The sequence below is a fragment of the Vanessa tameamea genome, chromosome 5 (genome assembly GCF_037043105.1).
Source record: "Vanessa tameamea isolate UH-Manoa-2023 chromosome 5, ilVanTame1 primary haplotype, whole genome shotgun sequence".
NCBI classification, from domain to species: domain Eukaryota; kingdom Metazoa; phylum Arthropoda; class Insecta; order Lepidoptera; family Nymphalidae; genus Vanessa; species Vanessa tameamea.
Genome location: NC_087313.1, coordinates 3,452,405 through 3,463,413, shown reverse-complemented (window position 1 = coordinate 3,463,413; position 11,009 = coordinate 3,452,405). Strand labels below are relative to the sequence as shown.

Genomic DNA, 11,009 nt, shown 5'->3' with positions numbered 1-11,009 from the left:
AAAATAGTAAATTAATAATCAATATCATGATATTTATTCAAATGGAAACTGAAACGTTCACTCATACAAGACTGTTTTCTATAAGATAACAATGTTGTTTAAAAAAAATTATATATACTAGTAGCGGTTAGGGATTACACCAGACAAATGGCATGTCTATGTGTGTAATTTATCCTAGAAATAAAATTAATAGATTTAGTTAATGTCAAGGTCGAATATTTTAATGTTATATCGTTGGCAGATTATTTTATCTGATCGAATATGGATTGAATCCTCTCGTTATCGCCTTTACTTAATCGTTTTCAATTCGAAGCAATGGATGGAGGAATAGAAATGCTAAATTATTCTTATCTAAATAACTTGGCGATCCAACTTCCTTGATAAAATGCTTTAATTTTGTATTAAGTATTTTTTCGATCGTTTTGGAGTTTTTTTTTTTTTTTTTAACTAAGTAGCCTATGACTTACCGGTTTCTCGTTTTCGTTTCTAATAATAGAATAAATATTAATTAATACTTATGTAATAAATTTCAATCCGTATTTCTAGAGACAAATAATTTAACTAATAAGTTGTGCGCCACACAGATAGCGTATAGTTTAGAAAAGTAGTAGAGATAACGAAATATTTAATATTTATATATGGAGAATTTTATATCTCCTTCTTTTTTTGAATTCAGGTAAAAATGGGATGGACTTTCGATAGGTAAATAAAAAATAATTGTAAACATATAAGGAACATTCATAGGCATGAACTGGCTTATAGAAAATTACGTTTTTGTTTTTTATTTTTATTTTAAGTGATTAAATACCAATATAATAACAAGACTAAAATATGAAAATAATTTACAAGTAAACTCACAGATAATAGGAAGTACGCTGCTCATTATACACGTCATTCTGAAAAAGTAGACATTTATTAAGTATCCGTTCGTCAATTATTGTATTTGTAATATTTGTCGAATTGCCATTAATATGTATAAAGGTAAGGCGTCGTCTAAATTTTAACATCTGAAGAAAATGACAAAAGCCATCAAACAGAGTCAGGGTCAGCGTGTTTTCAGTTCAGTTGCTGAGTAAACTTTGGCCCCGATACTACCTGTCTAGGTACAGCTCAGTCCTGCTCAGAGCTTCAACATCCAGTGTTTAGTGACTTATTGTAATTTATGCGATACCCACACTACGTCGTCCGAAGACGTATACTTTAATACATTTCGGTCCAAATATCCGAAATATTTTATATATGTATTTAAAATATTTTTTATTTTTTCATATTCTTTGTTTCTATTTTTACGTTCACGAAATTTAAATTGACATCGATTTATTATTGTACATTGAATTTAACCATATCCGATTAAATATCCAACATAATAATATTAAATAAGATAAGATACAGATTAAGCCGATCACACAACAGAACACCCGATGAGCTGAAAATACCGCCAACAACTTGTTCTAAATTAAAGACATCACTGTCAACTAACTTTATTGTTCTCTAACCAGCAAATATAACCTTAACTACAACACAACTTTTCCTATAAAAACCTTAAATATGGATGTTTTGCTCCGAAAATTCACAGAAGATAAATAATATATATATATCGTATAAAACATATTTCAATAACGCCATCAGTTTACTAAGAGGTTCCACAAATTCGAGTGACCAAACCATCTAAAGCAGAGGCAGAATTCAGCTTAAGTTCCAAGAATTTCAAGTTTATGTAACGAATGTAGATTCACATGCCTTCTCTTGTGTACGAATTTATGTACACGAATGTGGACAATGTTTAACTTGTAGTGAATAGTTGGCTCTTTGATGAATGGTTGGATTTTGGTTAGAAACTCAGAATAAAACTATTACACATAAAGTTAACTACTCTAGAAGTTTACGTCAAACATGCATAAATTAGCCCAATTTGTTTATTGGATAGGTGGACTGGCAAATGGGCCTGATGGTAAGTGGTTACCACTGCCCATTGATATTGGTGCTGCAAGAAATATTAATGCACCATACACCTTGGGAACTTCATGTTATGTCCCTTGTATCTGTGATTATACTGGCTCACTCACCCTCGAAACTGGAATACGATAATACTCAGAATTGCTGTTTTGCGGCAGAATATCTAATAGGTGGGTAGTATTGATTTTTTCGTAAAAACGTTAAAATGATTAAATGTTGTAAACAAATAATATCACAGAATAATAATTCAGGAATAGTAGAATTAAATATGAAATGTTTAAATTTCATGATTCTGAGAATTTTTTGTAACGAGTTAAAAGCCCGTACATTTTTCTGAAACGAAATTTATATTATTCTCTTAAAATATAAAAAGGATTTAGTATGAATTCACTTCACTAAAAATGAATATAGATTTTATTTAAATTAAAAGTTTTATAAAAAGAAAAGTATCACATTGGTTATTCTAAATAAACTATTAATCATAAATCAATAACAAAGTTTCTCATCCCTGATCTGCTTGAACTTCTTATTTAAAACGTGTTACAATTCCTACTAGAATTATGAACTAAGAAATCTGTCATAAATGTGAGCAAGCCAGAAACTTACCGATTCATATTTATTTAAAGTAGCGACGAAGACTTTCAAGCTGTGGAAAATTTTAACCATTTTTAAGTTCATCCCTCCATTCTCCAGCAAACGAAGCAATTTTAAAAGAAAATAGCGTCAAAAGTGAATTATAATTAAGCCTTACCCTTTGAGCGGTATGTTCAACCTTTTTAATATCTTTAGAAGCTTATTTTTTGCGTTTTCTTTTCGCTCCTGAAGATAACATTAAATTAAAAAATGCCTTTAAACTTACTGCATAGTCTTTGTTTAAGCGAAATTCATTTTCGTAGCATTATCTTATACATAATAAAATTAAGAATAAAAAAGTTTCAGCCATTAAATGTCCCGCTGTTGGGCAAAGACTTCCTATTCTCCCCAGGAAAAGTTTTGGAACTTTTCTGACCATGCTTTATCCGTAATGTGAGTTTGTGGCTACATATTTGGCAGAATTTCTGTCACGTATAGGCTGTCTCGCGATATTTTCCTGCACCGCCGAGTACGAGACGAATCATAAACATGAAAACTCAATGGTGCTTGCCGGTGTTTGAACTCGTATCTTCGTCTAAGATGTGTTCGTACGACTGTAATATCGACGATAATAACATCTACAAAATCGTTCGAAGTCTTCTTTTTAAAATGTGTTAAATGTGATTTCTGTTTGTAAATACAGAAAAACAAAATTTATGAACATATTTATTTCGGTATTTTTATTTTTTAAATTCGTTAGTGGACTGGCAAATTGATCATCTAAGGTCACTATTACCAATTGGCACCGTAAGTAATAGTAACCATTCCTGACGTCATCAATGCGTTATCAACCTTGGGAACTAAGATATCATGTCCCACTGAAGTTAGACTTGCTGTTTGGTGATGAAATACAATTATGATTTGATGATACCTATCGAGACGGGCTTGCATAAGTCCCATCACTTATTATAATGGGAAAACTACTTTCACTGAATTAAAACGCCAGCCAAATTTTTTCGTTCATTATACGGCTCTTATTTTTTTTTAATTGTCTTTCATGTTTTGTTTAAATTAATTTAATAAATCAATTGTAACTCACCAAGTCCAGAACTGCAGATTCTAATTTAAACCTTAAGAGATTTCAATTAAATATTTAATGATGTACTGTGATATATTTAAGTGAATTTGTATTCGTAATTTAAATATTCCTAATATTTTGTCATAGTTTAGCGTTAGTTTAGTTATTATCTTCTGTGTAGACTTATTTCATTTCGGTTATGCTGGAAGCAACCTCTTTGAGGGAATTTACACAGAAACTTACACTATTTGTTATTTTTGATCTTTTTAATGAATCGTTAAATAATAAAATTGCCTAAATTGTAACAAAAAGTTTAATAACTTTTTAATAACATTTTACCTCGGCTTTCCTTGTGTATCTTTTCCGTTTAATGGGACCACCTGTGTGCAAAACATTACTAATTGAGAATGCACTTCGCTTAATACCAACCACGTACCAGAAAATGTATTCCTTTCCGAATGTGCTGTAAAACTGTTTTATGTTTTGGTAGAAGTAACGAGCCAGTACAGATAACAAGGATTATCGAAACTTTTAATGAGACTGAAAATGCTATTTCTCTTTGTTTTTTAAGTATTCGCACTAGGTAACCTAATTTCAAAGGTCAGACATGTTTCACTTACGGCATAATATTATTGCTTACTGTAATTCTTTCACCTAAAGAATTACAGTAAGCAATAATAAGCTAAAAATGCTGTAAGTGGAACATGTAGAGCATTCCTCGACAAATGAGTTTGGCCCAAAATAAAATATACATGTGAGAGAACGGGTGACAATATAAATAGTAAAACCAATTTATAAGTAAACAATGTATGTTTAAAACGATAACAATAAATTATACTTATTCTTAAACACTAATTACAATGAATTCTATATAATATATAGAATAATTGAGTTTGATTACAGAATAAGCACAAAGATACGCTCACCTCGTTTAATCACAAAAAAAAAAACAGTTCAGAGCACCGATTGTGCCGTGTTCAACACTGAACCACTTCTGATCTGTTGACATCTGTCGAGCCTTTTTATAGCAACTTGTCCTTTTGAGTCAATAGTACAACCGTATTATAAGACCGGAACTTGATTAAAAATTATTATCTCCCACATACAAGACTGTCAATAAATGGTTTAAAACAGAGAACACTTACAATTGTCTATTTGGTAATATCTACATGGAAATCTATTTATCTTTGCAATCGTAAGCGGATATAATAAAAAAATATACAATATTCATACCATAAAATAATCCGCTGGAGACCGTCGAAATCCAGAATAGAGTGTTCTTTCATTTCTACCATCATATCTAAATAAATAATTATTACAATTAAAAAGACAAAAGTCAGTAAAGACAGTAGACATTTCATCCTCTTTAATACATACTGCAGTAATATTCCGTAAGAACTCACTTTGATCTCATTTGTGAAATTTGAAAACCTACTTTGGTGCATCTCTTTCAATTTCAACTGGCATCGGAGGAGTATGGTATAATAATCGAAATCATTTGCTTAAGAAAAGAGTCCTATGCCTATCTGTTTTTTAATTGAACGCTAGACAGAGATAAAGAGAGTGAGATAGAAACAAAAACTCCGAAAGATACCTTCTCTTAAAGTGTAATAATAACATTGATCAAATAAGGTATTCATATAATTACGAAAAAATAAGAGGATATTAGTAAGTTTCTCGAGCATATATTATAACGTGCCTCTAAACGTCACTGGGACTGACATTCGATTTACATAAAGTGTACCCATTATGCAGTGTTGCTATATATTCCTCGCGGTTTTACCTTCTTTGATTGCACAATAATTCCTGTTTCATACATATGGCTCTGTTAATAGACGTTTGTTACATCATAGCTGTTTTACGTTATGGCCTAAAGTAAGAATTACTGTTAGTTTCATTAAGGATAGGATATACAACACTAAAGTAATCATGCAAAGCGGACTGGCAGTTACTGATATAAGTTCATTAGACTAAATAAACTCTTCAGCATTATGTCATAATATGGAAGATCTGGATATTGGATGATTCATAAATTAAGCTTATCTTCAAAAATGATTTTGTAAAATCTACTTAATTTCATCTGTGCTAAGATTTAAAATCACCTATCACAATTTGTGGGGTTTATTTAAAATTATATAATTTACATTATACCCTTACTCAGAAAACATACATAATTTTTTTTCCATCTTACCTTATTCCTAAATTATCAATGTTGCCGTAAACACCGGCTCCATCTTCTAGTTCTTTATGAGGGAACTTCACGGCTGACTTTAACATTCCCAATGATGGCTTTAAAAGTGTATGTCCTGGTAAAATAGGTTCTGCTTCAGGAAGATGACTAGCTCGTGATGGTACTCCGAGTATCGATGAGAGCTCGCGAGGATCGAACTGATAGAATCTTCTCTGTAGATATAAATTTAAATACGTGTGATATATGTATATATGTGATGACCAAGTGAATAAGGTTTACGAATTTTCATCTTCAAAAATATATTTCACAGAATTAAAAAAAAACTCCCTTTCGGCATTATTAAGTGGATATTTAAGAATACCGGATTTAAAAAAATCTTTATTACTTTTGAGCTATGAGAAGACTACAAATAAGCTACATAAATGAGTACTAAATCAAACATTAAGTGTTTTCAAGGGATTGTCAAAAATTGAGGCCCAAAAATCGCATGAAGTCTTAAGATAAGGTAAAAGTTCATGATATAGTTTTATATGACAGAAACTCTGTACTCACTAATGGTAAGTAATAGTTTGCTAGTCCTTGGCTATGTAACTTCGAGTTCTGGAAATAATATTGACATTTGACATAACTCCGAGTAGGTATGTATGTTTTGTTATGTCATTACCACCATATATATTGGCGCTGTGAGAAATATTGGCCATTCTAAACATCGTCAATGTTCCAACCTTAGGGACTAAGATGTTATGGCCCTTCTGCATATTACACTGATAACACCGTTTTTACTGAAGAATATCCGATGCTCTCAGCACAATTCACTCATTAACGGTAAGTCCCACCATTTATACGGGACATTAGTAAGTAATTGTGGAATATGTGACTTGCACAACGTCCTAAATCCAAATAACTTTAATAATTATATTACAACTTATTAATATTAATATCAAAATATATTTTAAGAAATTGTATAAAAAGGTCCGTGACTAAATAAATCTTACGGCTATATGTTCAAGTTGTCGGCGCCAGCTGACGCCATTACAACGGAATATACACTGAAACAGAATTCAATTATAATTATACTCTAAGACAAAATTTAACTTTAACTTGTATTTTTAACAACTGGATTTAGAGACTCCATTGTTGTTATTAGACTTTAAAATCCATCCAATCTTATGTAACTACTTTATCTTCGCACGACAAGGAATTACCTTATTTTCGTACTGAATATTAAAACTAAATAGCTGTTGTTTTATTATTCTTATAAAACAGTCGTTTGTGTAAGGCCGTAAAATGAATAGTTCAAAAGTTACATAATAATTTATAAATACATAAAATTAGCTATGAATATTTCGTTATTATTTTAATATTTATTCTTTCATGGTAAAGTTATATTCACAAATTCGGAACCATATGCTAAGTGGTTACCACTGACCGTCGACATGGTGTCGTCTGATATTATAACCAATTCTTACATAATCAATGCGTCACCGCGTTGACATATCCCCCTGTATTGTACACTGGTTTTTTTTTTAAATTTAATTTACAACATCCACGGGCTCACAGCTGTTGCCCGTGCCTTTTTTTACATTTTACTTTTATAAATTTTGGCGTTTTTATATTTTATATGTTTACTGAACTCCAGCAGATCTTCGCTGGACTTCGAGCTTGTCGTCTTCTTGGAAGACGTGGCTCACACTTTTTTTTTTCATTTTAAAATAATATATGATAATATATAAAAAATAATATATATAGTGTGCTCGATCAGAGAGAGTACAGCCTCGGCGACTCTGAAATCGCGTTTATATATAGTCCTGAGGCTGTGGTCTAGGATGGTCCTTTCTGAAACACCCGCCGCTCAGCCGATGAATCTTCCGAAAGCGTCGTCACCATCGTCCGTATAATAGACACAGGTGTTAATGTGTCTAGTGACTGCCACAACTGCGTGAGCAACACTTTCGTGTATACGGAGCGTCACATTGTACGATTGGACTATGATAACGTCGCGGTAGGTCTGTCCCTGACTTACACTGGGTCATCGACCCTTCCGAAACATAATACTGAGTATTGCTTCATGGTGATAAAGTATCTGATGATTTGTTGGTGCCTACCCAGCCGGGCTTACACAAAGCCCTACCACGAAGTGAATCGGTATTTAGGAGATGTGTCTTGTAAATGTTCACACTGTACTGGTGTACATTGTACTGGTCTAAAAAGTACTTTTACTGATGTCGGTATCTCATGATATTTTTTTCTATAACATTTGGTATAATTATGTTATTGATATTGCAGTTGGATTGTGTAATAAGTTATATTCTTATATTTGGTTTATTTTTGTTCGAGTTATTTATTCGAGTCTCCCGGATGTGGTAAAGTTGAAATGCTTAATTGTAAAGATTACATAAATAAAATTAATTAAATTTTATTTTTAGTAGAGAACATAGAGCCGAGATGGCCCAGTGGTTAAAACGCGTGCATCTTAACTGATGATTTCGAGTTCAAACCCAGGCAGGCACCACTGAATTTTCATGTGCTTAATTTGTGTTTATAATTCATCTCGTGCTCGGCGGTGAAGAAAAACATCGTGATAAAACCTGCATGTGTCTAATTTCAACGAAATTCTGCCACATGTGTATTCCACCAACCCGCATTGGAGCAGCGTGGTGGAATATGCTCCAAACCTTCTCCTCAAAGGGAGAGGAGGCCTTTAGCCCAGCAATGGGAAATTTACAGGTTGCTAAGGCCAAAAAAATAAAAAAAGAGAACATAGACTGTTAATTTTTATATATTTATAAAATACGCTTAGAACTAATTATTACATCGTATAAGATGCGATCTTTTCTATGGCCAATTATCTAAATGAATTCAGTTCATAACATTACCCATATTAAAAAAAAACAATCAGCTCAAATATATTTTAACAGTAAATTTCCAGTGTCTATAAACGTTTCATATCTCAGTCTAAGCGATATTGAAGATTTCCTAGAAGATTAAGACAAAAGTATCCCGCAAAGGTTTCCGTTTGATTTACTCTCCTAAACTAGAAAATACAATAACTCACGTTTATTATGAGAAAAAGTTTTATACGCTTCTCCATCCCCGCCTAAGCTGCCGTACTATATTACGGTTCTATTCCAACTAAAACAGACAGCCGAAGTTTTCTTATAACGTTCGATGCAGAACTATTAAAAGTCAAGTACCGTGAAATAGCATTCAAGGTATTGGAAATTAAATTTGAAGGAAATGGTATTCATTGGTCAATATATGCTAAGTTAGATAACAGACGTCTTATGCTTGGATTTCTGCCAAACTTCGTAGACTATTTCGATTTGATGAGCAATGCTAATGTTGAAAAAGGTTTGGTAGAAATAGTTGAGTTTGAGGAAATGTTAATAGAGTCTAGTATTTTACAATTATTAGATTGGTGGTCTATTACGTTGAGTAATCGAAACCTTGTTTAATCATACTATATTTTATTATATATTTATATTTGAATTAAATTTGTCATACCAAACCCCCTCCCCCTTCTTCATACGTGGGTAAAGCTGTGGTTGGGAACTATTTATTTATATTTGATCTACCTAAATTAAGTTTTTATATTAGATTTACCAGAAAGATTAGCTATCATGTTTCTTGCAGATTCTTCATCAGATTCTACAACGCAAACTTTGCATTCAATTAAATCCTATAAATCCTAGGTCGAGCCTAGGTACTTGAATGAAATGTTTTAGATTTAAATCTGTGGCATGCAAAGTGTGGTATCTACATAAATAAATAATCATATGGAATATTTTAAAACATTTCACTACACACTTTATCCAATATTCAGACGTGTCAGCGACGTGGAAGGCATGTGCATAATTTAAGTTTTAATATCCCCGTAGCAACCTTTCGATTTAAACATCTAGTTATTCGAATATATATTTCCTATAAGACAGGGTAGTATTATTTTTCTTATTGTATAATACCGAAGAGGTATATAGAATACGCGATACGCATACCTGAGGTAGTAGAGAGTGGCGGTTAAGAGAAGGCATGATGTCATAACAGAGCCTCATCACGTGTGCTGTCACGGCTTAAGAGTCGGTCTTACCCGAAGATAATTAGTTTTTTCAAATGTTTGTTCTTTTTTTAAATTATCAAGGAAGAAAAATAATTAAAAAACATTAATAAAATTTTGGCTAAAGAATAATATCATGTAAATATTTTTATGTGACATTCGATTCAAATATCGTAAGCATATTTTCAAACCTAAGCTGGAACTTGCCCAAGACCGGAAGCTGACGTGTGTGGGTTGGGTAATGGTACAGTTTGACGTGTGACATTGACAACTTTGTACTGAAAATGCACTTTTAATAGTTCCGAATTTTAGAACATCATATGAAAAAGTAACAGCACATAAATGTCCCGATGTTAGTCAAAGACTTGGCTTCTTGGCTTCTATCCTCTTAAGAATAGATTTGAAGCTTATTCCGCTACGCTGCTCCAATGGTCGGTCACCAAATCCACTTGGTGGATTTTATCCAACTCATGGCTGCTTCCATCTCATTGATAAGTAAAGCTTCATGGTTTTATGCTACTAGGCTGTTTCGGGTTAACTTTATATAAGAAGTCACCATTTTAAATTTATCATCGTAATCCTTACCATTCCGCGTTGCGATATATTTCTGATTACATCGGTTAGTTAATGCAAAAATATTTGAGTGTTGCTTCTTATATTTGCACTAGCATTTGCCCGCGGCTTTGCTCGCGTGGATGTTGAATATATTTACAGATTCACTTAAAATATTAAGTTAGTTTAAAACCTCGTTGTATACCACATTGGCGTGTATTTCACCCGTTAGGGTGGAATATCCAGAAGCACGTAAATATGTATGAACTCATTTTTAATGAGTATCCCAAAAATAAAGTTTCAAGTTTCTAACTTAAAAAATGACGGACTTCTATACAAACTTTCAACCCTCGTTTCAACTTCTTAGGGGTAGAATATCCGGATACGCTTAAATACGTATCTATTCATTTTTAATCAATATTTCAAAAACTTAAAATCTTTCATGTTTCTAACTTAAAAAATAACGGACTTCCATACAAACTTTCAACCCTTATTTCACTACCTTAGGGGTAGAATATGCGGAAACATCGTAATACGTATCTACTCCTTTTTAAAAAGTGTCCCAAAAATAAAGTTTCATGTTTCTAACTTAAAAATGACGGACT

General features: G+C 32.3%; 1 protein-coding gene across 1 annotated transcript; it reads right to left on the bottom strand.

Annotated features, from left to right (window-relative positions):
• Positions 1 to 854: 854 nt before the first annotated feature.
• On the bottom strand, positions 855 to 8,937 carry LOC135194809 (uncharacterized). The gene is made up of 10 exons (XM_064220784.1): positions 8,854 to 8,937; positions 6,794 to 6,847; positions 6,351 to 6,398; positions 5,799 to 6,010; positions 4,841 to 4,907; positions 3,947 to 3,987; positions 3,629 to 3,659; positions 2,708 to 2,775; positions 2,563 to 2,602; positions 855 to 896 (listed from the first exon to the last, which is right to left on the bottom strand). The coding sequence occupies exons 1-10, from the start codon at positions 8,887 to 8,889 to the stop codon at positions 855 to 857; spliced, it is 639 nt and encodes a 212-aa protein (XP_064076854.1). The 5' UTR covers positions 8,890 to 8,937.
• Between the last annotated feature and the right edge of the window lie 2,072 nt (positions 8,938 to 11,009).

What these genes read in the sequence shown, in the direction of transcription:
- LOC135194809 (XM_064220784.1), bottom strand. Translation starts at nt 8,889, where the DNA reads ATGGAGAAGCGTATAAAACTTTTTCTCATAATAAAC. An exon ending in AACTTTTTCTCATAATAAAC is followed by an intron (nt 6,848 to 8,853) that starts GTGAGTTATTGT and finishes ATTCTGTTTCAG; the next exon opens with TGTATATTCCGTTGTAATGG. An exon ending in CAAACTATTACTTACCATTA is followed by an intron (nt 6,011 to 6,350) that starts GTGAGTACAGAG and finishes TTATATCTACAG; the next exon opens with AGAAGATTCTATCAGTTCGA.